Genomic DNA, 22,684 nt, shown 5'->3' on the forward strand with positions numbered 1-22,684 from the left:
AGGTGCCATTGAAAACTGAACAGAAGGTGGGAGACATCACCCCCCAAGAGGCGCCGGGATGACATCATAAAGACTATTAAACGACGCCCACGCTCTCCCAGTGAACGCAGAGCAGTTCTGAGCCGCATTCCCACGTCGGCTCAGTCAGACAACGGGGAGCTGCCACTGTACGCTAATGACCGTTTAACGTGCCTGGACACTGGTCCTGCCTTAAACAGCTCCTCTGGGTCTAGAGAGGTTCAGGATTCCAATGAATGTCTGAAAGCTGCTTCAGAGTGAGCCTCTAATTACAGTCCACTTAATATGTAGATTCTCTATTTAAACAAAGACGGGTTTTAATTCACTGGTTAATGGTTTGTTTTCTCTGAACGGCTGTTAATGTTTGTAATTTTGTGAGTTCCTCAGCATGTCTTAATGGCTTGTTGTGTCTCACCCCCCAAGCTGGGACTGGATCTAGTCCCTGCTAATTACTGCTCTTTACAAGCAGCTACTGTTGCACCACGCTGTACCGTGTCTCTGTGCCTATACTTGTCTGTGAGAAGATAATTTTGTATCTTTCTATAATCTGTCACTAATGGATGTCATTTGTTCTTTGATCTAATTTGTCTGTCACATCTGCTGACTCCAAATTCAAAACTAAAAACCAGCAGTCAGTTCCAGTCCTTCAAGGACACTGAGCATCCAGGTTTGATTTAATGATCTCTACTCTAGCAGAGTTTCTATGTACTTTACTGTGGGGGCGTGTAAACTCTGCATGAATAATTGAACTGACAAATTTATTCCTGAGACACACAGTGGAGCCGTAATCGTGCCAGAGTGGATTATATCTGCCTTCAGAGCTCGATGCTTTCTACTTTCCTGCAGTGTTTAATCTGATTGACCAAAAACAAAACTCTTTATTCACGTACTTACTGTTTATAAGTTATGATATTAAGCATTCAAACAGCTGATGATGTTAGTGCTGGAGGTAAAAGCTTGTGTGGTAATAGGATTATCCAAACCTTTCCCATCTTGTCCTTTACAGACAGCATGACCATGTCCACGGAGGGCTTCGGCCCCGACAGCGTCTTCGCCACGCCGGCCGAGGATAACGGCCAGTACCGCATCAGCCGCAGCCTGGTGCGCTCCGCAGAGGGCAGCACGGTGCCCCTCACCCGCGTCAAGTGCCTCGTATCCATGACAACACCCCACGACATCCGCCTGCACGGGTCGGCCGTCACGCCTGCATTCGTGGAGTTCGACACGTCGCTGGAAGGCTTCGGGTTAGTGAACCTGAACATCGAAAACTAAATTGAGTGAAAGAGAGCATCTTTTTTGTCTGTCTTGTCTTCTTTAGAAGTCCAGTAAGTGGATGGATTTTCATCACACGCCTTTTATAACTGTTGTCACACCAATAGACGAAGCCCAGTCTTCTTTATTTTGCTCTTTGTGGATCTTTTATCCTCAGAAGTCACACACACACCGCAGGTTGCCCTGTGCTTTTCTCGCGGAGCCCTACGACTGTCTCAGCAGGAGACTGTTATTTGCCGCCAGTTGTAGAACGGCGCATACAAATAGGCTGATTTTCCGCCTTTTATGTCAGCAGATACCCTTTTCCAGCTTTGTGTTTTGTTTGGTTAGCGCCGCAGTGACCGGCGGGGTCAGTGGAAATGATGGCTTATGGGATGTGACCTTGGCACTCTGCCAGAACACTTGCATACATGCTGCATGCACGCATGTTACACTTACACAGAGTAAACAACTGTCAAGAGTCACTTAAGTCTATGATGTGTTTTGTATTTTATTAATATTCATAAGGACGATGACTTGAAGAAAGAAAGGGCAACTTCTTGTAAGGGTCATTTTAAAGTCATTTAAACTGCTGTTATCTACAGTGTAATAGAAATGTCCAATGCCTTCTAGATGGAACCAGGAAAAATATCTCCATAAATGTTTCTTAAATTCATGAGGGTTTAAATCACTTCTTAAGGTCCTTACCTTTCCACTGATCATACTTCCTCTTCCTCCATTTCTGATTTCTGCTGATTCCTTTAACTTGAGAACCCACTGGACTTACCACAGCAGTCACATCAGAATAGAACATGGAGTGTCTTCTGAAACACAGCGAAGCAGCAGCAGCAGCAGCACAGAGGCAGCGAGGCACTGGCCCACTTTCTGCTCAGCATAAACACAAGCAGACACACATGGACGGAGACTACCCCTCCTTCCTCTCCCATCTGTCAGCATGAAATATTGATGCTCCCGCAGCTTTCAGGAATCTTTCCTTCCACACACACACACACACACACACACACACACACTTAGCCAGTCTCTCACCGGGGGGTAGGAAGATGATAACTCTCTGTAAAAATTGGTATAAAGCAAAGATAACACAGCAACTAGTTGGAAACCCTAGACTGTATTTTCCCTTTGTGACGGTGAGAACCAAAGGGTAATGAGAAGACAGCACCCATAGTTATTCTGAAACGGGGTGGTGCACTCATTAGCCTGACACCAAGGTGATCAGAGGACACGTGGATCAGAATGTCTGCCCTTGAGAAGTGTCCTTTAGTAAAAATGAATATCTGCCAACTTCACGGATGCTCCTCTGTAACAAACCCTGACCTTTGACCTTCCTGTCAAGGTGGAAAAATACAATTTTATTAACAGGACATTTAAGATGCTTATGTAGTGATGCATTTTCAAGTAATGGTTCTACTGAAGGAGAAGGCAAAAACTCTTTAACTTTTAAAACAACACTGGCAAGATTCAGTTTTTGAACTTTTTTATCAATAAAACCCCAATAATTCCATTGTTGTCCTGAAATGGTTACACACACACACACACACACACACACACACGCTGCCTTCTAGAGCATCAGTTGGTTTACAGTGATCACATAGATGCCAGTCAGCGCTCTGTTTTTTGCACCTGATGGTCAGACAGTTTTATCACCAGTATCGATGCTAAAGTTTAAGAAGCTGCAACCCACTGAATGTGAGCGGTTTCCTTTTGATGTAAGCTTTCTTCCCACCTCTTGCCTCCTTTCATGCATTTTTAATCTTCCAGTATTAAGCAGTTGAAATTTTCATATTATAATACTCAGCTCCTGTGTCTCAGCCTTCACCAGACCGTTTTTTGTAGGTTTGGATGAGATTTTATGTCACCGATGGAGCCAAGCTGCAGCCGTAAATTCAGACATCCTGCAGGAAAGCTTACCTTCAGTGGCTACAGCTGTAAACCCTCCACATGTTTAGTATTTACAGCTGTTTCCCCTGTTGTCCTGTGCAGGTGTCTGTTTCTGCCAAGCCTGGCCCCTCATAACGCCCCCACCAACAACACCAATGCCTCTGGAGTCAGTGACGGTGCGGTGCTCAGCGGCATGGGCACAGGTAATGATGCTCTCGTTCTTTTATTGCATTCATTTGCAGATTGCTGATTGCAAACAATGCCAGTTTGAATTTTGAGTGTCTTTAGGGTAAATTTCTCTAATGTAATTGTTTTTATTACAGCGCATCATCAACACTTTAATTAGTTCCTTTTTAATTTACTGCACAATAAGAAAATAAGAGCTGTTATAGCGACGTGTACCTGTTCAGTGCTTTGTCATCTGTTTGCTGTACTGTTTGTCTGATTGAGGTAGAAGGGTGTGATCCTACTTGTCTCTATTTGGAGAAGAAACACGAGTTGGCCTACACACAGTCTGTAAACGTCCCGAGGCCGTGTGTGAGGCAAACTGTGGATGTTTGTCAGTAAACTGGCAACTTTAGTTTGGCTTTTTAAACAAGACTAAGTACTTCATTATCATATGTTAAACCTCCAACAAACAAAAATGTTCTGATACATTTTTGTAACTTTTGCAGCTAATTTGGCAAAAAAACCTAAATCAAACCCACTCACACTTCAAGCTGCTCTTTGAACGTTCTACGCATCAATGCTAGATTTACGCTGCGTTACTGTCCTGGTTCTCCTCTGTTTAACCTCTCTGGATTTCTTCATCTAGACTCTAAAGAGTAGGTTCTTTTAGCTTTCGTTAACACCTGAAACCAAAACAAGCTGAGGTTGTGTGTGTTCCACCTCCCTGTGTGTTAACCAGATTCATATCTCATTTGCAAAGCTTGCTCGTCCTCGGGGCTTTGGTTTTCTGTTAACTAGTTATTTAGCGCTGCTGAAAACAAATGTCTATAACATTTGGCTTAAAAAAAAAACTTAACTTCATCCTCGTGGAGATAAATATAAACCTGTGACATTTCGGTAGATTTTCTAGTCCAGGGCCTCATTTGGTATTTATGGAGCACAACGAGACCCCGCTCTCCTCTCCTCTCCTCTCCTCTCCTCTCCTCTCCTCTCCTCTCCTCTCCTCTCCTCTCCTCTCCTCTCCTCTCCTCTCCTCTCCTCTCCTCCTCTTCCGCCTCCTACGCCACTTTTCCTGCCCCTTCCCTTCTTCTTACCTCATTTATCACTGTCCCTGTCCCCGCCTCCTTCCTTCCTTTTTTCTTTTACCTGTCCTATCTGGCCCACATCCTTGGATGACATCATCTGGAGGATAATTTATCATGTCTTCACTGCCCAGAAACACTGTTGTCTCAGCCTTTTACCCATAACCATACAAAGCACATGTATTACCTCACCCAGTTTTCATCAGTGTGTTTTGTTGTGTCATTGGTGGATTTCTTTTTCTAAAGTGTGTAGTCAGAAGTAATGTTATGCTACCAGTGAGTGCACACTGGGATTGTCCACCTTTCAGTAAGTGCTAATATTAGAACCTAACTCAGTCCCTACTCTCCTGGTCCACAGCAGAGTTTAATTGGATCTAGTCTGATAACCCGTTGGGGGATATGTCGTGTCCTGAGGCACGGTTAGCTTTCAGCACTTTGATGCTCTAACCCCTAACCCTTTTAATGGACTGGACTTACTTCATGTGGCTCTGTAAGTTAAAAAAGCAAAAGAAAACTGTAATGTGGGAAAATGATGTTTGATGAAATGACTGAAGTCATGCAGCTGTTACACATAAATCCATTGCTAATATCAGCATATATTGATGTATGTAGTGCTGTATATCAGTTTCTGCTCCGCTTAGTGAACATGCACTCTGCATCACTCAGTAAAATCCCACACCTTACCCAGCTGGGTAATTAATCTAATAATCTAAACTAATGCAGTGTTGACACCAAGGAACTTTGAGTTTCAGTGTATGTTTATGCAGGATTCACATGTAACGCTTCCCTCGTTCTTCGACCTTCAACCTGCTCCCTCTCCTCCACCTGCAGGGGAGCGCTTGTTTCCTCCACCCTCAGGCCTGAGCTACTCCACCTGGTTTTGCGTGGAACGTTTCAGCACAGCTCCCCAAGCCCACGCGGTGCGGCTGCTGACTCTGGTGCGTCGGGCCACGTCCTCGGAGCAGCACTACGTGTGCCTGGCTGTGGTGCTGTCAGCCAAGGACCGCTCGCTCACTGTCTCCACCAAGGAGGAGCTGCTGCAAACCTACTGTGAGCAGAGCTATAAGACTTACCAGACTTTCTGCATCCGATGCTGGTTTTCAAACATTAACAGATGAGCTTAGTTAGTTCTACTACAGGCCACAGTGTGTGTGTGTGTCTCTCTTTAAACATAGTGGTAGCATGTTATATTTGTGGAAGCTGTTGTGTTATTATTTCATTATGTGTCCAAATGGAAATGATGGGAATATTGTGTTTTCCAATAATATTAAAAAGTTCATTGAAGGCTTCATATAAAAAGCTTAGAGGGATTTGAGTGTTAGGCCGGCCAGAGCCCCTCGACTCATCAATACTGCTTCTCGTTTCCTCCCCCATCAAGCAGCCGATGAATCGAGTGAAGAAGCCTCCTTCTATGAGATCCTGCCCTGCTGCGCCCGCTTCCGCTGCGCCGAGCTGATTGCTGAGGGCCAGTGGCACCACCTGGTGCTGGTCATGAGCAAAGGAATGCTGAAGAACAGCATGGCCACGCTGTACATCGACGGCCAGCTCATCAACACAGTCAAGGTAACGTACACAGCACTGTGCCAAGATCCCCAAACATGTACAGTGTTCAATGGGGAACTCTTGAAGTCATTGCAACTTTTCCAAAGCCACGTTAGACGACTCACGTGTGTCTTTGTGATGTATGACCAACACATTCCTTCATGAGGCTCCAGCGGGTGGTGACGTATCTCCTCCGACACACAGGATCTTGTGTTGTACTAGCATCTCAGAATCCTTAGCATTTGTCAACCCAATGTTAAAACAGAGACATCGGGCCACACTAAATATATTTATAATTACTGTATATTCTGCCTGTAGCAAGTTGAATTGGTTACAAATAGTAACATATGTGAAATAGATGCAGAGGGCACTAAATAAGGCTTTGGTGTGTGTTTGACTGTGTAGGATCAGAACAAGCATTTGTAAGCTTCCCTTTAAACTGCAGCACAGTTGTGAGGAAACTGATGTGGCTTGTGGTTTAGTGACTTAGGATCCTCCTGAGATTAGAGGAACAGTGCAGGGAACAGCTCAGCAGACCACAAGTGTCCGCTTCCTCTCAGTCACACTGATAACGACGGCTTCATTTCCTGCTGAGGCCCAAATACAGAAAACAATGAGCTGTTTCTACAGCGTGACATGTGGCTTCACTTGTGGTTTTATGTGTTTGTAAAGCATAAATCTTCTGTTCAGGATCTAATAGATGACAGCATAGGATATGTTTTTTCACCATTTTTACCCCAGTCTTTTATTTAGCAGCATACAGCTCAGCAACATCAGAACTGCTAAAATAACTGTTCTACTATAAGTGCAATAGTTGTTGACAGTATTTGAATCATAAGCATAAGCTTGTAAACATTCCAGCAACCATCTCCATCTTCTCTCCTCCAGCTTCACTACATCCACAGCTCTCCAGGTGGCTCCGGCTCCACCAACCCACCAGTGGTGAGCACAGTGTATGGATATGTGGGGACGCCACCAGCCCAGCGTCAGCTCTCCAGCCTGGTGTGGCGTCTTGGGCCCAGCCACTTCCTAGAGGAGGTTCTGCCTGCCACCAGCGTTGCTGCCATTTATGAGCTGGGACCCAACTATGTGGGCAGCTTCCAGGCTGTCTATGTGCCCTGTAGGTGCTCCTACTGACTTCACCATGCTAATGCTCTTTTCTATTCCTGCTGTCATTGGTTTGATTACGTCTTCCTTAAGTCTTTGTTCCTTTTTCTCCCAGGTAAAGACTCAAAGACTGAGGTGACACCTGTGTCTCCGGTGGTGCTGGTACCAGAAGAGAAGGTGTCCTTCAGTCTGTATGCTTTGTCTGTCTCTACACTCACAGTGGCCAAGATCAGGAAAGTGTACAACAAACTGGACAGCAAAGCAATCGCTAAACAGGTCAGGCACCTGACCTCTGGTTTGCTGCAAAGTTTCATCTACTTTCAGGACATAACTATTAATGAATTCTTTTTTATCATTCATATAATTTATGGTTTAATTTTTTTGTATAAAATGCTTGTTTGCTGCTTATCAATAATTTGTGAGGTTTCTGTGTGAGAAGCTGGCGTTTGGTGGAGTCTTACGTTACGTCATGTGGGACTGATGCAAGTGTTTGAAAAAAGAAACTCTTTCCCTCGCTGATCGTGGCGATTGCAAAGTTTGCACAGAAGCTCGCTTTAAATAATAGATAAACACAAACTGTCTGTGGGGGATTCTAGTCCTCATTTTCTACAAATGCACACAAATACACACATTTACTGTTGTGTGAATATTTAATAAAACACTAAAGCAGTATCCAACCAACAGTGTAAAGTTGTGACATGTGGCCTGAGCTTGGCCACATGTCACATACGTTATGTGGATATAATTTGAATTGGGTTTTTTAGTAAACCTTCTCTTTTCCTCCGTCTTAAGCTCGCTGTGTCATCTCATGAAAACGCCACCCCAGTGAAGCTGATTCATAATGCTGCCGGACACCTCAATGGGCCAGCACGAACCATTGGAGCCGCTGTCATTGGGTATTTAGGTAAACCAGACCAAGTCAGTTAAACTGTTCCTGTGGTTGAACCTGTTGCTCAACTGGTGTCCATCTCTCCTATTGTCTTTCTCCTTAGGTGTCCGTGCATTCGTGCCTAAGCCCGTGGCCACTCACCTGCAGTATGTTGGAGGGGCAGCGGCCATCTTGGGCCTTGTTGCCATGGCGTCTGATGTGGAGGGGCTTTATGCAGCTGTTAAAGCTTTGGTGTGTGTTGTGAAGAGCAACCCACTGGCCAGTAAGGAGATGGAGCGCATCAAAGGCTACCAGGTTAGGTTCTGTTAAAATAAAAAAAAACAAACAACTATTAGTTTGAATAAGTAGTTGGTTTCTCAGGTTTCTTCAATTTCACCCTCATGTTACGATGAAGCTGCTTTAGACAATAAGACTGACCAATTAAATGAATCACGTGTTTGGTTTTTTTGTCCCTTCCAGTTGCTGGCGATGCTCCTGAAGAAGAAGCGCTCACTGCTCAACAGCCACATTCTCCACCTCACGTTCTCTCTGGTGGGAACCGTCGACAGCGGCCACGAGACCTCCATCATCCCCAACTCTACCGCTTTCCAGGACCTGCTCTGTGACTTCGAGGTGAGGGTGTAGGGGACACATGACAACTTCCTGAGGGCCACATGTGAATGAGCTACTCCTCATCACAGAGCTTTACAGCTGATTGTGTATGAAGGCTCACTCTGCTGCTTCTGCTCCTCAGGTCTGGCTCCACGCTCCCTATGAACTCCACCTATCTCTGTTCGAGCATTTCATCGAACTGCTAACAGAATCGAGGCAAGTGTCATCAACATAATAATAATAATAATAATAATAATAATAATAATAATAGTGCCTGAACACTTCTTTGATGTATGATACTGATACAGATTGATGAATATCTGAACTCAAATTTGTGTGCTCGACGCTCTGTGTTGAATAGTGAGGCAGCTAAAAATGCCAAACTGCTGAGGGAGTTCCAGCTCATCCCTAGGCTGCTGCTGACCCTGAGGGACACCTCGCTGTCCCAACCCACGCTTGCCGCCATCAGCAACGTCCTGAGTCTGCTGCTGCAGGGTTTCCCCAACCAGTATGACCTTCTGCGGTAAGCACACATCCAGCAGGGTGTTAACAATCTGACAGACATTAGCACAGATACAGAATATGATATTTAGAAAAAATGCATTTATTCCTTCTGTTTCTCACTATCACAGGTTTGGCCAGTTTATCTCCTCTACTCTCCCCACGTTTGCTGCTTGTGAGAAATTTGTGGTCATGGAAATCAGTAACGAGGAGAAGATTGACGGAGGTAATGAAGCAGATTGGCATAGATGTCGATTTGGCCAAAGATGATCTGACTGCTTTACTGTTCGTTAGGGGAAAGTGAATAAACTAAGTTTGTGTCGACCCAGGCAACGACGATGACTTTGGCGGCCTCCTGTCGGCCAACCTCATTCTGCTTAGGAATCGACTGCTTGACAACCTGCTCAGACTGCTCTTCACCACCAAGGAGAAGTGCATCGTCAATGCCCAGTGAGACAACGCTGCCACTTTTGTTGTTAGAATCTGTCTGTTTGCTGAGGAAGGCTCTAGAAATGTTTACAGAGCACACTGAGTGTAGATTATCCCTTATCTCTCTCTGCATCTTCTTCTGCAGAGCTTGTGAGGAGCTGGTACGGACTCTTGGTTTCGATTGGCTCCTGATGTTCATGGAGGAACATCTCCACTCGACCACAGTGACAGCTGCTCTGTGGATCCTGGTTGTGCTGCTCTCTAATCAGTCTATCCTAAACCGATTCAAAGAGGGCCTGTGTGGAGGAGGCTGGCTGGACCACACTGACTCCGTCCTCACCAATAAGATCGGCACCGTGCTGGGTGAGTCCCAGTGTTTGCTACCAGTCTTTGGGGTCTTGGCCTCAGGTGTGTCCTACCTTTTTTAAATATCTGGAATCAGTCCTAACTCCAAAGTTAAATTTACTTCATTCTGGGCATTGGTGTCCTGATATTAGTGCAGATGTTTCTGGTTATGCTTGGAATAGATAAATGTCTAAACTTTAATGAGACATCGAGGAGTTACAAGCAGTAATGATGTCCAGTGTAAACACTGTATGTTGTAACATGGCTCAGCAGACGCTTCTCCTCACTCTGGCAACGCTTTCCGTCGGAGTTGGCCTTCGTTCAGTAAACAGAAAGCAGCTCAGTTTGTGCGCCGCACAGCCAAGGGTTGGTCTTCTCTTCTTTGCCTCCCTGCTGCTGCTGTCATAGTCTCCTGGGGTCAGCGGTTTTCAGCCTCTGGTTTTTTAAACGTACAATCCCAGATTCTTTCTGTGGGATGAAAACTGTGTAACTGACTTTGCCTTGGTAGTAATTTTCTAAATTGTATCTTGTATATTATGCGGCTTTTTGGCTCCAGGCTGAAACCCACTGACCTTGCTCGAGTAAACTACCCCAAGTATTAACACGACCTGACAGACCTTTCACACCTGTAGCTGTAAATTTTGATTTTTTTGTAAAATTCCTGCTCAACCAAATCTTCGTCTGTGTTGACTTTGTTAGTTGGCTCAGTCTCTAGTTTAAACCCTGCTCGATTAGCTGAATTAGATGATTATTAATGAAACCTGTCTCCATTAAACAAACCTTAGTGAGGGTCCAGCATGCGTCTAACGCCCTCTTTTTCTCCCTCATTTAAGGCTTCAATGTGGGACGCCATGCTGGTGGACGCTCCACGTTGCGGGAGATCAACCGGGAGGCCTGCCACTTCCCAGGGTTCCCTGTCCTGCAGACACTGCTGCCTAAACATACGAATGTGCCTGAGCTGTACTTCCTGCTCATGGCTCTCTTCCTGCAGCAGCCTGTGACTGAGCTGCCGGACAGCCTGCAGGTACATGTTAGTATTCTTTTCTATTATTATACCAATATATTTGTGTTTTTTATGTTGTATATTTGTATTGTGACTTCTTAAAGCCTATTATAGTATTTACAAAGTAGATGTAGATGTTCATGATCTTTAACAGTTACCATGAAACAATGAGTGTTAATGTGACTACGTATTACCCCAGTGTATATTTGTTTATCCTCCAGTTTGACCTGGACTCTATCTGGACGTTCATCTTCGGCATCCCGGCCTCCAGCGGCTCAGTGGTGGCCTCCATCCACAGCGTGTGCACCGAGGCAGCCTTCCTGCTGCTGGCCATGCTGCGCAGCATGCTCAACCTGGTGAGAGAAGTAGAACTGCTGAATTAAATATGACGATGACTAAATGGAGCCAAGCAGGATAAAATTCATGTATGTAAACCAAAGCTAATGCCTTTAACTGCTTAATGTGATGATGCTTTCAGGACAGATATTCCACATGCATCCTTTTTTTAATTCAATTTAACACCTTTTCCTAAGAGGATTATTTTGTACACTCCTACATAGGGGGCTTAAATTCTGGAAAGCAGCCACTTAAGCAACTTGAAAGGGCCTGAATTTTCTAAAGATGTCTTTTTAATCTCTATAAATCCACCAAAAATGAATCTGCACATGTGCTGATCTCAACTTCCTCCACCTCCATCCCTCCTTATGGCTGCTGGCAGAGAACATCACATGACCGCCTGCAGACTGATGCTCAATCAAAGTCAAGATTGCTGTTCAGACTAACTAATCAGCTGCATTAAATCAGGAAGTCTGAATAGAAATGCTTTATTCATGCATGTTTTTTGTCTCTTCTCAGCCATGGCAGTCAGAGGAGGAAGGGTCCTGGCTCAGGGAGTATCCTGTCACTCTCATGCAGTTTTTTAGGTACCTTTACCACAACGTTCCTGACCTGGCACCGATGTGGCACAGTCCTGAGTTTCTCTGTGCTCTGGCAGCCACTGTCTTTCCTTTTAACATCAGGCCATATTCTGAAATGGTGAGGCTGTACAGTTTTTCTTCTTCTTCTAGTTCAATAAGAAATGAGTGACCATTACTATGTGATAAAATGTACAGACACAGAGATTATTCATTTGAAGACTTGTATTATACTCAGTGTGAAGGGAAAATTTCAGAGTTGCCGCTTTTCTTCTAGGTCAGTGACTTGGATGATGAAGCAGGTTCGCCCATCGAGGAGTTCAAGGCCTTTGCTGGAGACTCGGGTATGAACCGTAGCCAGTCTGAATACTGCAACGTGGGCTCCAAGACGTCCCTCACCAACCACCCGGCCAAAAAGTATGTCTTTGACTTCATGAGAGTCCTGATCATGGACAACCTGTGCATGACCCCAGCCAGCAAGCAGACGCCTATCATTGACATGCTCCTGGAGGTGAGGAGATATCGCCGACTCACCAACCACACACTTCAAAGTTGGAACACAGTAAAGTTTGAAGTGACAACCCGCAAACGGCAGATATAAATGCTAATGTACTCTCTAACAGATATGTTCAGAATGTAGTTATTCTTTCTCTCTTTGTTTATCCATCTTGTCTTTTAGTATAATACTGGTTTTGTTTTTTATATCTAGGCCTCTCCAGAGCGTTCCACCAGAACTCAGCAGAAGGAGTTCCAGTCCAACATCCTGGATGGTGTGATGGAGCATCTGCTGGCTGCTGATGTGCTGCTAGGTACAGGAAAGCCATGCACCGACGATGACAACAAGAAATATAATTAGTATCTGAGGATTTTGCAATATCAAAATTATATCAAAATTAACATTTTTGCCGCCTGGAACTTTTGCTACCTACCTGTTTTCAACAAAGCCTACTGTTATTCATGATTCATTTTAATATGACGTCTGCTCTCCATCTAGGTGAAGATGCCTCTCTGCCCCTCAGCAGTGGCGGCAGTTACCAAATACTGGTCAACAATGTCTTCTACTTCACCCAGCGGGTGGTGGACAAACTGTGGCAGGGCATGTTCAACAAGGACTCCAAGCTTGTGGTGGACTTCATCGTTCAGCTGATAGGACAGGTACAAAGCAAGCAAGTAAATCCTGGTTTCAGATAAGGGTCAGTTTTAGTGACTTTAGCGGCAACGTTTTAAAAGTTGGTTAACAGTCAAGTCAAGTCACATGTGTGGACTTTGCTTTCCTCGCTTTTTTTCTTTTGCTGTGCCAAGAAGAAGATTAAGAGATTATGCAAATTTTTCATAATCAGAATTTCCATGCTGTGATTAAATCTTTTGGTGCAGTAGGAATTAGAATGTATGTGCCCTTCAATTGTTTTAATTTATTTATTATTCTAGTTGCTGAATTACATAAAAACGATATGTTTTATTGAAATTTCAATTTTCATTTATCCCATTTTTAGCCTTTTGTGTTTTGTCTGCTGACGTATCAACTAGCCAAATATGTGTAATGTAAATGAAGCTAAAGTACTGAATGAGTACAATCGTCTCCAACAGCTCAAAAGACCGAAATCTAAAAGTTATGTTTCCCTCTAATCTCTAATCATCACAAAGCTGCATTCACAACCTACTTTCTCCTGGTTGCTCAAACAAATCTTTCTGCTCCGTCGTTCCACAGCAGCTTTCTCCATACCCAGAGTGCAGCAGTCACGCTCACAGCTGAACGCCGAGCACCGTAAATATTTTGCTTCATTTGTTTTTGTGTCCTCCAGTCTAAGAGACGTTCCCAGGGTCTTTCCCTCGACACCATCTACCACTGTCTGAACCGGACTGTGCTCTACCAGCTCTGTCGACCTCACAAGACGGTGGCTCAGCAGGTGGCCCTGCTGGACGCGCTGCGGGTTCTCACGGTCAACCGTAACCTGGTCCTCGGCCCGGGAAACCACGATCAGGACTTTGTGGCCTGCCTGGCTCACTGCTTCATCTGTCTGCACAGCGGGAGGTAAGATGCCATAAGATAAAGGACTACTCCCTTCAGTGAGGCTTGATAAAGTTTATACTTTCTTGTTAGGGTTTTGAGATCGTTACTGAGCAAAGCACCTTTTTGATGACTGTGACAATAAATGGCGAGTCTGCTCCCGCTCTATTGGAGTGTAAATGAGGAAAGTGTGTGTCCTGCCATGCTGGGAGCACAAATTGCCTTCAGCGCAACATGCTGTACAGCTGCAGAGAAGCCAAACAATCGAACGGTTCCTGTGGCGCCGCTCTCGGTTCTCCACGTCAGGTGCTGAGAGGTGTGGGTTTGTCTGTGCAGTAGCGTGGAGGGCTTCGGTCTGGAGGCTGAGGCCAGGATGACGACCTGGCATGTAATGATGCCCGCAGAGAACGAGGCTGACGCTACCCACAGCCACGACGTCAGTGAGGGTGAGAGACCTTTGACACGGTTTCTTAAAAATACCAATAACTCGTACTGAGACTTGCCTCCTGATGAGTAAGTAATGAGAAGCTAAACAGCGGACTAACCATGAAACGGCCCGGCTCTGCAGGGCGGCAGCTGCTGCTGAAGGCTGTGAACCGTGTGTGGACAGAGCTGATGCACAGCAAGCGACAGATGCTGGAGGACATCTTCAAAGTTTCTCTGCCCTGCAACGACAGAGGCCACGTGGACATCACCACAGCACGGCCAGCCCTGGAGGAGCCGGCCCTGAAGAGCTGGCAGAACCACCTAGGTGGGCGATGCTGAGATGTGTGCTTGTTCAGTCACGCCCCTTTTGGATTTGTGCTGTTCTTTATTCCCTTGGAGTCTAAACTTATCCAGACTTACAGCTTTCCCTCTGTTCTGTTCCTTTGTTCTTGCTCTTTGTCGTTTAGTCCACGAGAAGAAGTGTATCAGCCGTAGTGAGGCAGTGGCACCGGCCCAGTCCAAACTGTCCCGGGTCAGCAGCGGCTTCGGTCTGTCTAAGCTGACAGGCGTCCGTCGCAACAGGAAGGAAAACAGCTTGAACAAGAACAGCCTTTCTGCACAGGTACATGCAGCTGCTGACCCTGAGTGGTTGTAGGAGACACCTGTGAACCTCGCGTGTTAGTTTAAGCTTGTTCCTTCCAACCTTTCCCTTCTGGTTAACAGGAGATCTTTCAGTGGATGTTCACTCACATTGCTGTCGTCCGGGACCTGGTGGCTATGCAGTACAAAGAATATCAAGAGGTAATACACACAGTAATTCTCAGCTCGGTTCTACAGAGAACTCAGATACGTGGCGTTGTTTAATATGTACCGTGATGTAACTGAAGGAGAACAGGCCAAATATAAATACAGGCTGCCTAGCAGTTCTTACAGCATTCATAATTCATGGGAGCATTTTAACATGACTCATCTCATCTCTGCTCTGTCCGTCCAGCGGCAGCAGAACGCTCTGAAGTATGTGACGGAGGAGTGGGCGTCCAACGAGTACGAGCTGCTGCGTGAACGGGGCCTGTGGGGTCCGCCCATCGGCTCCCACTTGGACAAGTTTGTGCTGGAGATGACGGAGGGGCCCTGCAGAATGAGGAAGAAGATGGTCCGCAACGACATGTTCTACATCCACTATCCATACATCCCCGAGACTGAGACGAACACCAACTCAGCGCAGGTACTCAGCTCTAAATCCACAAACATGCAGAGATGCTCTGTTCACACTACACAGACGTTTGACGAGTGATTAGTTTGTATTGTCCCTGCAGAGCAGTTAACCTACAGAATACAAAGCTTCTTAGGAATGGAGCTTCTGGACAAGCTTTTTGCCATTGGCCACTTTTTCTGGCACCGCCAGAATTACAGACAAGCAACAGGCCTGTTTTACCTCTTAGTAACGCCATCCTCTCAAAACACAGATGAAAAATGCAGATTTATAATTAGTTGATACTTAATTGATCATATCTGTTACCTGTGCTGACTCCATTTATATGCACTAAAGTAACCAGAACCACAGTCATAATTCCCAAGTTAGCTGATTTGAGACTTGTTGGTCATGATTCCACATAACTGTTTCTCCCTTTTACAATCTTTGGCCCTCTCCTCTGGTGCCCCTGGTACCCTCAGCCCTGGTTGGGCTTTACCACAGCTAGGTGTCAGATTGAATAATTGAACTCCTGGTGTCTGATGTGACTGCAGGACAGTAACAAACATGTTTCAACAACAAATCAGTCAGGAAGCGTTGCTTTGGGAAGAGAAAGCAATTCACCAGTCGATGACGAGTCTCGGTTTGATCTGAACCTGTAATTTACATTTTCCTGAAAGTGGCAGCTTAAAAATCGATGTGATATTTATCTGTTTTTCTGTGCTGGTCTCGATTTGTTTAGTTCAGTGATCTCACCTACAAGTTTCATGTTTTGCTTCAGAAGCCTCTTCGTTACCGACGTGCCATCAGCTACGACAGTAAGGAGTACTACATGCGTCTGCTGTCTGGAAACCCTGGCATGTACCAACACTCAGTGGAGCACAGCACAGAAGGAGAGACCACACAGCAGGAGCCCGAGCACGGAGAGGACACCATAGCGCGGGTCAAAGGTACGAAGGCGTATGCTTCCTAAAGATGTGGACCTGTGTCCAGCCAGCTGTCACGCAGCCTTTCCTCTGGCGGCACAGCATGACTTCCAGATGGTGGTTTTCCTCTCTGCAGGCCTGGTCAAGCCTCCTATGAAGAGGTCTCGGTCCACGGCGGACGGTGCAGATGAGGACAGTCAGGACCAAATTCAGGATCAGCTCTTGGAGTGTGGAGGCCTTGAGGAGGAGCAGAGGACTGACAACACGTCGCTGCTGCGTCTGCTGGAGGAGGGAGAGAAGGTCAGATTAACTCTAAAAGAGACGGAGACGGAACTCCACTGGCCACTCATGTTGCACAGATCTGTACAAATTCTCTGCTGTCTTTGATTCACTGCTGCAGATCCAGCACATGTACCGCTGCGCCCGGGTGCAGGGTCTGGACACCAGCGAGGGTCTGCTGCTGTTCGGGAAGGAGCACTTCTATGTCATCGACGGCTACACCATGACCATGTCCAGGGAGATCAGGGATATTGACACTCTGCCCTCCAAGTAGGTCCACGCTACAGAACCTGCCAGCCGGCACCAAGCTCTGGAGAATCACCACTGTGCTGCATAATTATCCTGAATACGGCTGCCTCTTCACACACTTACTACAGTATACGTCCCCTCCCTGGATAGAAAATGACATCATTCCTCTGGACGCTGCAGTGGGACTCTCTGCTGCCAGGATGATGTAATGCTGCTGATGGAGCATGCGTTTACAAACTCTGCAAAGCTTTTGCAGTTATATCTTTGTAGGGAACTGACTCTGTCTTTTCGTTGAGACACAGCATGAAAAATGAATGAGGACCAACATAGTTTATCAAAGAGAAATATTTTTAACCTCCTTTGTCCCATTAGACTTTGAATATTGCAATATTTGCTTTGTAGGATTTTTGCATTTTTATTATTTATATATAACTGTAAGCTTTTAGTGATGTGGCCGTTTTTATGCCCTCACCCCATTTAGCGCTATTGAACTGAAGTAGAACCTTGCATTGACAGCTGACTTTGTGTTGCTGTCTGATATGTTTCCAGTCTGCATGAGGCCATCATCCCCAGAGGAGCCAGACAGGGTCAGAGCCAGCTGAAAAGAACCTGCAGCATCTTCGCCTATGAAGACATCAAGGAAGTTCACAAGAGGCGCTACTTGCTACAGGTCAGCAGGAGCGCGACTCCATCCACTCTTACACCGCCTTCATTTCCTGCTCTGCGTTATTAGCATCAGAGCTGTTGCAGTCATAATGTTTCACTTGGTGCTTTTTTTTTTTTTTTTAAACTTCCTCGTTCTTCTTTCAGCCGATGGCGGTGGAGGTCTTTTCAGCAGATGGGAGGAACTATTTATTAGCCTTTCAGAAAGGAGTTCGCAACAAAGTTTACCAAAGGTACATTGTGTCAATACTGGATGCTAGCAAACTGGTGCTGCTCATTAATTAACTTTCAGTGGCAGATACCCAGAGAAATTACATTAGGGGACGTTGAGCAGTTTTACATCTCAATGATTTTACTCTGCAGCTCTGACCCAAGTTGTAACTGGTGAACACTTTTTGTGTTCAACTCTATAAAATGGTTGTGTTGTTCATTCTGTCCAGGTTCTTGGCAGTGGTGCCTTCACTGGCTGACAGCTCAGAGTCCGTTTCAGGCCAGAGACCCAACACCAGTGTCGAACAAGGGTGAGGCGTTCTCCATGCTGCCTTGAACGCAGTTCTACGTCCCTTTAAATGAGCCGGCAGAGTTCGGCAGTCTGGTTAATGCACCGAGATAGAGATAGAGATTTATATTATATATTCTTAAACATGTAATAAATGATGAACCTTTCTTCTGCTTACATCACCGTACACTGACGGTAGTTTGTTTTACGTCCTGGTTGTGTTTTATCTCCTCATCTGTCTTGCTGTGCCTCAGGTCTGGGCTTCTGAGCACGCTGGTGGGTGAGAAATCAGTTACTCAGAGATGGGAGGTACGAACCCAACAACAAGCTGAAGTCATACTTTACTGTAAGTGACCCTGATGTTCACTGATGTGTTCGCCATGTGTTTTGTAGCGAGGAGAGATCAGTAACTTCCAGTATCTGATGCATCTGAACACTCTGGCGGGACGATCCTACAATGACCTAATGCAGTACCCGGTGTTTCCCTGGATCCTGGCAGACTACGATGCAGAGGTGAGTATAAACAATCTCCTCCACCCACATGAAAATTAAATTGCCTCATTATTCCTCCTTTGATAATGGTGTTTTTTGTTGGGGTTGTAAACCAGGAGCTGGACCTGAACAACCCCAAGACGTTCCGTAACCTGTCTAAACCAATGGGAGCTCAGACGGACGACAGACTGACTCAGTACAAGAAGAGATACAAAGACTGGGAAGACCCCAACGGTAACGTTAAATCAACATCTAAGAGAATGAAGTCGCCACTGCTTAGACCCACAGTGTGAATCAATGTGCTGCTCTGGTTCCTGACAGGTGAAACCCCAGCCTACCACTACGGCACCCACTACTCATCAGCCATGATTGTAGCGTCTTATCTGGTGCGGATGGAGCCATTCACACAGATTTTCCTCAGACTTCAGGTTGGAATATATATATTTCTTTATAACTGTTTCAGACTCATAGGAGCTAATAAATGTTAAGGAGTAGAGATAAAAAGTAGAGAAAAAAAGACCTGTATTGTTATTCTACTGATTGCCAGGGAGGACACTTCGACCTGGCCGACAGGATGTTCCACAGTGTGCGTGAGGCCTGGCTCTCTGCCTCCAAGCACAACATGGCCGACGTGAAGGAGCTCATCCCGGAGTTCTTCTACCTGCCTGAGTTCATGCTTAACTCCAACAACTTCGACTTGGGTCAGTATGACAATGTGGGGTAATAACGACAAACCCAGTCTGGTGACAGCTCCAGTCTTTACCTTTTTTCTGCCGTCTTTTAGAGATTTAGGGTTTAGAGGGTTTTTCCTCTCCACTGTTGCAGTCAAATTAAAGGCTTGCTGTATGTGGGATCTATTGGGTTTAGTTCTGTAAAGTCTTAAACCACACCTTGTAAAGTGCATTGATTTGTTATATCAATATCTATATATTCGCTATATAAATAAAAATAAATTGAAATTGAAAAATATTATTTGACGTACCAGGTGCTAAGCAGAATGGCACCAAGCTGGGAGACGTGATCCTGCCTCCGTGGGCCAAGGGAGACCCCCGAGAGTTCATCAGAGTCCACAGAGAGGTAGGAAATGAGACGCGATACTTTATGTCTGCGTTGACATCGTCCCACATTAACATGTCCGCTGTGTTTTCCCACTCAGGCTTTAGAGTGCGACTACGTATCAGCTCACCTCCATGAATGGATCGACCTGATTTTTGGCTACAAGCAGCAAGGTCCACCAGCTGTGGAGGCGGTCAACGTGTTCCACCACCTGTTCTACGAAGGTCAGGTGGACATCTACAACATCAACGACCCCCTCAAAGAGACGGCCACCATCGGCTTCATCAACAACTTTGGACAAATCCCCAAACAGGTCAGACAGTGGCTAGTGTGAGCACAATAAGCTGCTGCTGCTGCATTTACTGCTGCTCCACCTCCACTGCTGTACAGTTCTGCTCCTAACTCCGACTGTGTGACTGTTTGTGTCTCAGTTGTTTAAGAAGCCCCACCCCCCCAAACGGGTGCGCAGTAAAGCTAACGGAGATGTAGCGAGCATTCCTCCGAGCTCGAATAGTGACAAGATCTTCTTTCATCATCTGGACAATCTCAGACCTTCTCTAGCGCCTGTGAAAGGTACATCTCAGTGCATCACACATTTACAATCAAACATACTGAACGTGTTGAATGCTTTTTGGACTTCTTTATTTTCAACTGTGCCATGGATTCATCTTTGACGAATAACCTGCACAGACCTCGGACTGAAAGATGTGTTTGTGTAACCTGTGTCCAGAGCTCAAGGAGCCTGTGGGGCAAATTGTGTGCACTGACAAGGGCATCCTCGCAGTGGAGCAGAACAAAGTCCTGGTTCCCCCGACCTGGAGCAAGACGTTCGCTTGGGGCTACGCTGACCTCAGCTGTCGTCTATCCAACTATGAATCAGAAAAGGTCAGAGCCGTTAATGAGTCAAAGGTTTGAACCTCGCTTCTCAATCACATTTAAATCTTCTTACATAACCGTGTCTGGAGTTATGTACTATAATATGTAAACCTTGGCTAGTGGAGGTCACCTTGAACCCAGCGGATGAACGTTAGCAGCTAGCGAGGACAGTGTTTGTCCCCCTGGTGGTGCTTGAATGCACTTGTTTTTGTGCAGAAGGTCGTTGATCCAGGACGAAGGATGAATCTGTTGTCTAATTGTAAGTCTTGCCACGTGTTTCAGGCCATGGTGGTGTACGAGTGTTTGTCAGAGTGGGGTCAGATCCTCTGTGCCATATGCCCAAATCTGAAGCTGGTGATCACCGGTGGCACCAGCACGGCCATCTGTGTGTGGGAGACAGGAACGTCCAAGGAAAGAGCCAAGTCCCTCGCACTCAAGCAGGTAAACGTCCGAACAAGCAAGAAAGTATAGAAAACCTTTGGTTCTGCTGAAGTTTGGTGAGAAACCTTCCGCTGCATGTTCATGGCGGTTGGATTTCTTACCTGTGTCTTGTCGTAGGCTCTACTGGGTCATACGGACGCTGTAACGTGTCTGACGGCCTCGTCGGCGTACCACATTGTTGTCAGCGGCTCGCGGGATCGGACCTGCATCATCTGGGACCTCAACAAGCTGTCCTTCGTCACGCAGCTGCGGGGGCACCGGGCGCCCGTCTCTGCGCTGTGCATCAATGAACTCACGGTGCGTCGCTGCGTTTGACAACGTGGAACTGATCAGCGAGGCCTGATAAACTCTTATCGTAGCGTGTGCTTGTTTGTGTAGGGGGATATCGTTTCGTGTGCGGGGACCTACATCCACATGTGGAGCATTAACGGCAGCCCCATCGCCAGCGCCAACACCTTCACCGGCCGCAGCCAGCAAATCCTGTGCTGCTGTGTGTCGGAAATGAACGAGTGGGACACGCAGAACGTCATCGTCACGGGTCACTCGGACGGCGTGGTCAGAGTAAGAAACCGAGCATCATCCTCAACACCAGCAGAAAAAAACCTGTTTGTACCGAGGAGACTGTGACTAACTGAGCTCTACTTGTAGTTCTGGAGAATGGAGTTCCTTCAAGTCCCAGAAACCCCTGCTCCAGAGCCAGTAGAGCCAGATGTGCCTGACTGCTGTGGTGAGGAGAAGATCGGTGCGTTCTCTGCTCCAGCTATATATTCACCTTATTGTGTAACTTACACGTCTTAATCCTTGAACTACTTTTCCAGAGGGCGGTGAGAGTCACAACGGTGATGACGACAGCAGCGAGTCGGACGCAGACGAGCCCAGTTTAAGCCAGGAGCCCAATGCTCCACGCAACCCCTCCACAGGTGGAGGCAGCCAGCCGGGCAGCACCGTCCACCGGCCCAGAGGTAGGCAGCCATCGGCTCTGCTTCCCCCCAGAACAGCTCAGGGTGCAGTGGGTGAGTAATCTGTAACACATCCCTTCAAGGTCCCTCAGCGCGAGCAGGAGCTTCTTGGTCCATGGACAGCGGCTCCGACGACTCCCACCGCTGGTCTGACACGCTCAGCATCGACGAGAAGGACGGCTTCGTGTTCGTCAACTACTCTGAAGGTCAAATCAAAGGCCCGACCCCTCATCCAGCTCATCCCAGCCAGGGCTCGATGCCGCAGCCTCTCCAGCCGCCCAGCATGGAGCCACGGACCTACAACCAGCTCAGGGCAGGTGGGTGGCGTCCGTTCAGCTGATCTGAGGACAGTCTTCTGAAGTGTGTTGATGGCTTACCTTCGTCTGGTCACAGGCTACAGGTGGGAGCGCCAGCTGGTCTTCCGGAGCAAACTCACCATGCACACAGCGTTTGACCGCAAGGACAACGCTCAGCCGGCGGAGATCACCTCCCTCGCCATCTCCAAGTAAGAGTCCAGTCTCATTCTGAAGGGCGCCATCTTCTTTAAGCGTCACACAGCGTTCCTTCCATTCATCTGCCACGTCTTCCTCCTCTTTTCAGGGACCACAGTAAGATCCTGGTGGGAGACGGGCGCGGCCGCGTCTTCAGCTGGTCCGTCAGCGACCAGCCGGGCCGCTCGGCAGCCGATCACTGGGTGAAGGACGAGGTGGTGGACAGCTGCTCCGGCTGCACGGTTCGCTTCTCCCTCACCGAGCGACGCCACCACTGCAGGAACTGCGGGCAGCTCTTCTGCCAGAAGTATGACTTTTACTGCTTTTCCACCTCAGACTGCTGCTTTTCCTTATCATTTAACTGTTACTGCTGCACATTTCCTGCATA

The 22,684-nt window shown here is 46.6% G+C and overlaps 1 protein-coding gene across 1 annotated transcript in view; it reads left to right on the top strand.

Annotated features, from left to right (window-relative positions):
* The window catches only part of wdfy3 (WD repeat and FYVE domain containing 3), a 49,125-nt gene that overhangs the window by 23,647 nt on the left and 2,794 nt on the right, over positions 1-22,684 (top strand). The window contains exons 18-66 of the mRNA XM_029163399.3: positions 1,025-1,262; positions 3,271-3,371; positions 5,250-5,468; positions 5,800-5,981; positions 6,849-7,080; positions 7,183-7,343; positions 7,860-7,971; positions 8,060-8,250; positions 8,416-8,568; positions 8,690-8,763; positions 8,909-9,070; positions 9,180-9,274; positions 9,378-9,498; positions 9,623-9,840; positions 10,656-10,852; positions 11,047-11,181; positions 11,681-11,860; positions 12,017-12,250; positions 12,449-12,548; positions 12,734-12,894; positions 13,542-13,771; positions 14,084-14,193; positions 14,316-14,498; positions 14,641-14,795; positions 14,897-14,974; positions 15,168-15,398; positions 16,147-16,315; positions 16,428-16,591; positions 16,692-16,840; positions 17,369-17,489; positions 17,630-17,715; positions 17,923-18,003; positions 18,236-18,290; positions 18,375-18,494; positions 18,590-18,707; positions 18,795-18,901; positions 19,021-19,174; positions 19,459-19,550; positions 19,630-19,842; positions 19,961-20,102; positions 20,260-20,414; positions 20,688-20,846; positions 20,964-21,143; positions 21,225-21,407; positions 21,495-21,588; positions 21,665-21,808; positions 21,889-22,122; positions 22,199-22,310; positions 22,406-22,603. Of these exons, the coding sequence (XP_029019232.1) occupies positions 1,025-1,262; positions 3,271-3,371; positions 5,250-5,468; positions 5,800-5,981; positions 6,849-7,080; positions 7,183-7,343; positions 7,860-7,971; positions 8,060-8,250; positions 8,416-8,568; positions 8,690-8,763; positions 8,909-9,070; positions 9,180-9,274; positions 9,378-9,498; positions 9,623-9,840; positions 10,656-10,852; positions 11,047-11,181; positions 11,681-11,860; positions 12,017-12,250; positions 12,449-12,548; positions 12,734-12,894; positions 13,542-13,771; positions 14,084-14,193; positions 14,316-14,498; positions 14,641-14,795; positions 14,897-14,974; positions 15,168-15,398; positions 16,147-16,315; positions 16,428-16,591; positions 16,692-16,840; positions 17,369-17,489; positions 17,630-17,715; positions 17,923-18,003; positions 18,236-18,290; positions 18,375-18,494; positions 18,590-18,707; positions 18,795-18,901; positions 19,021-19,174; positions 19,459-19,550; positions 19,630-19,842; positions 19,961-20,102; positions 20,260-20,414; positions 20,688-20,846; positions 20,964-21,143; positions 21,225-21,407; positions 21,495-21,588; positions 21,665-21,808; positions 21,889-22,122; positions 22,199-22,310; positions 22,406-22,603 (7,483 nt within the window). The remainder of the gene's footprint in view (positions 1-1,024; positions 1,263-3,270; positions 3,372-5,249; positions 5,469-5,799; positions 5,982-6,848; positions 7,081-7,182; positions 7,344-7,859; positions 7,972-8,059; positions 8,251-8,415; positions 8,569-8,689; positions 8,764-8,908; positions 9,071-9,179; positions 9,275-9,377; positions 9,499-9,622; positions 9,841-10,655; positions 10,853-11,046; positions 11,182-11,680; positions 11,861-12,016; positions 12,251-12,448; positions 12,549-12,733; positions 12,895-13,541; positions 13,772-14,083; positions 14,194-14,315; positions 14,499-14,640; positions 14,796-14,896; positions 14,975-15,167; positions 15,399-16,146; positions 16,316-16,427; positions 16,592-16,691; positions 16,841-17,368; positions 17,490-17,629; positions 17,716-17,922; positions 18,004-18,235; positions 18,291-18,374; positions 18,495-18,589; positions 18,708-18,794; positions 18,902-19,020; positions 19,175-19,458; positions 19,551-19,629; positions 19,843-19,960; positions 20,103-20,259; positions 20,415-20,687; positions 20,847-20,963; positions 21,144-21,224; positions 21,408-21,494; positions 21,589-21,664; positions 21,809-21,888; positions 22,123-22,198; positions 22,311-22,405; positions 22,604-22,684) is intronic.

Source organism: Betta splendens, chromosome 9, assembly GCF_900634795.4.
Source record: "Betta splendens chromosome 9, fBetSpl5.4, whole genome shotgun sequence".
Classification (NCBI taxonomy): domain Eukaryota; kingdom Metazoa; phylum Chordata; class Actinopteri; order Anabantiformes; family Osphronemidae; genus Betta; species Betta splendens.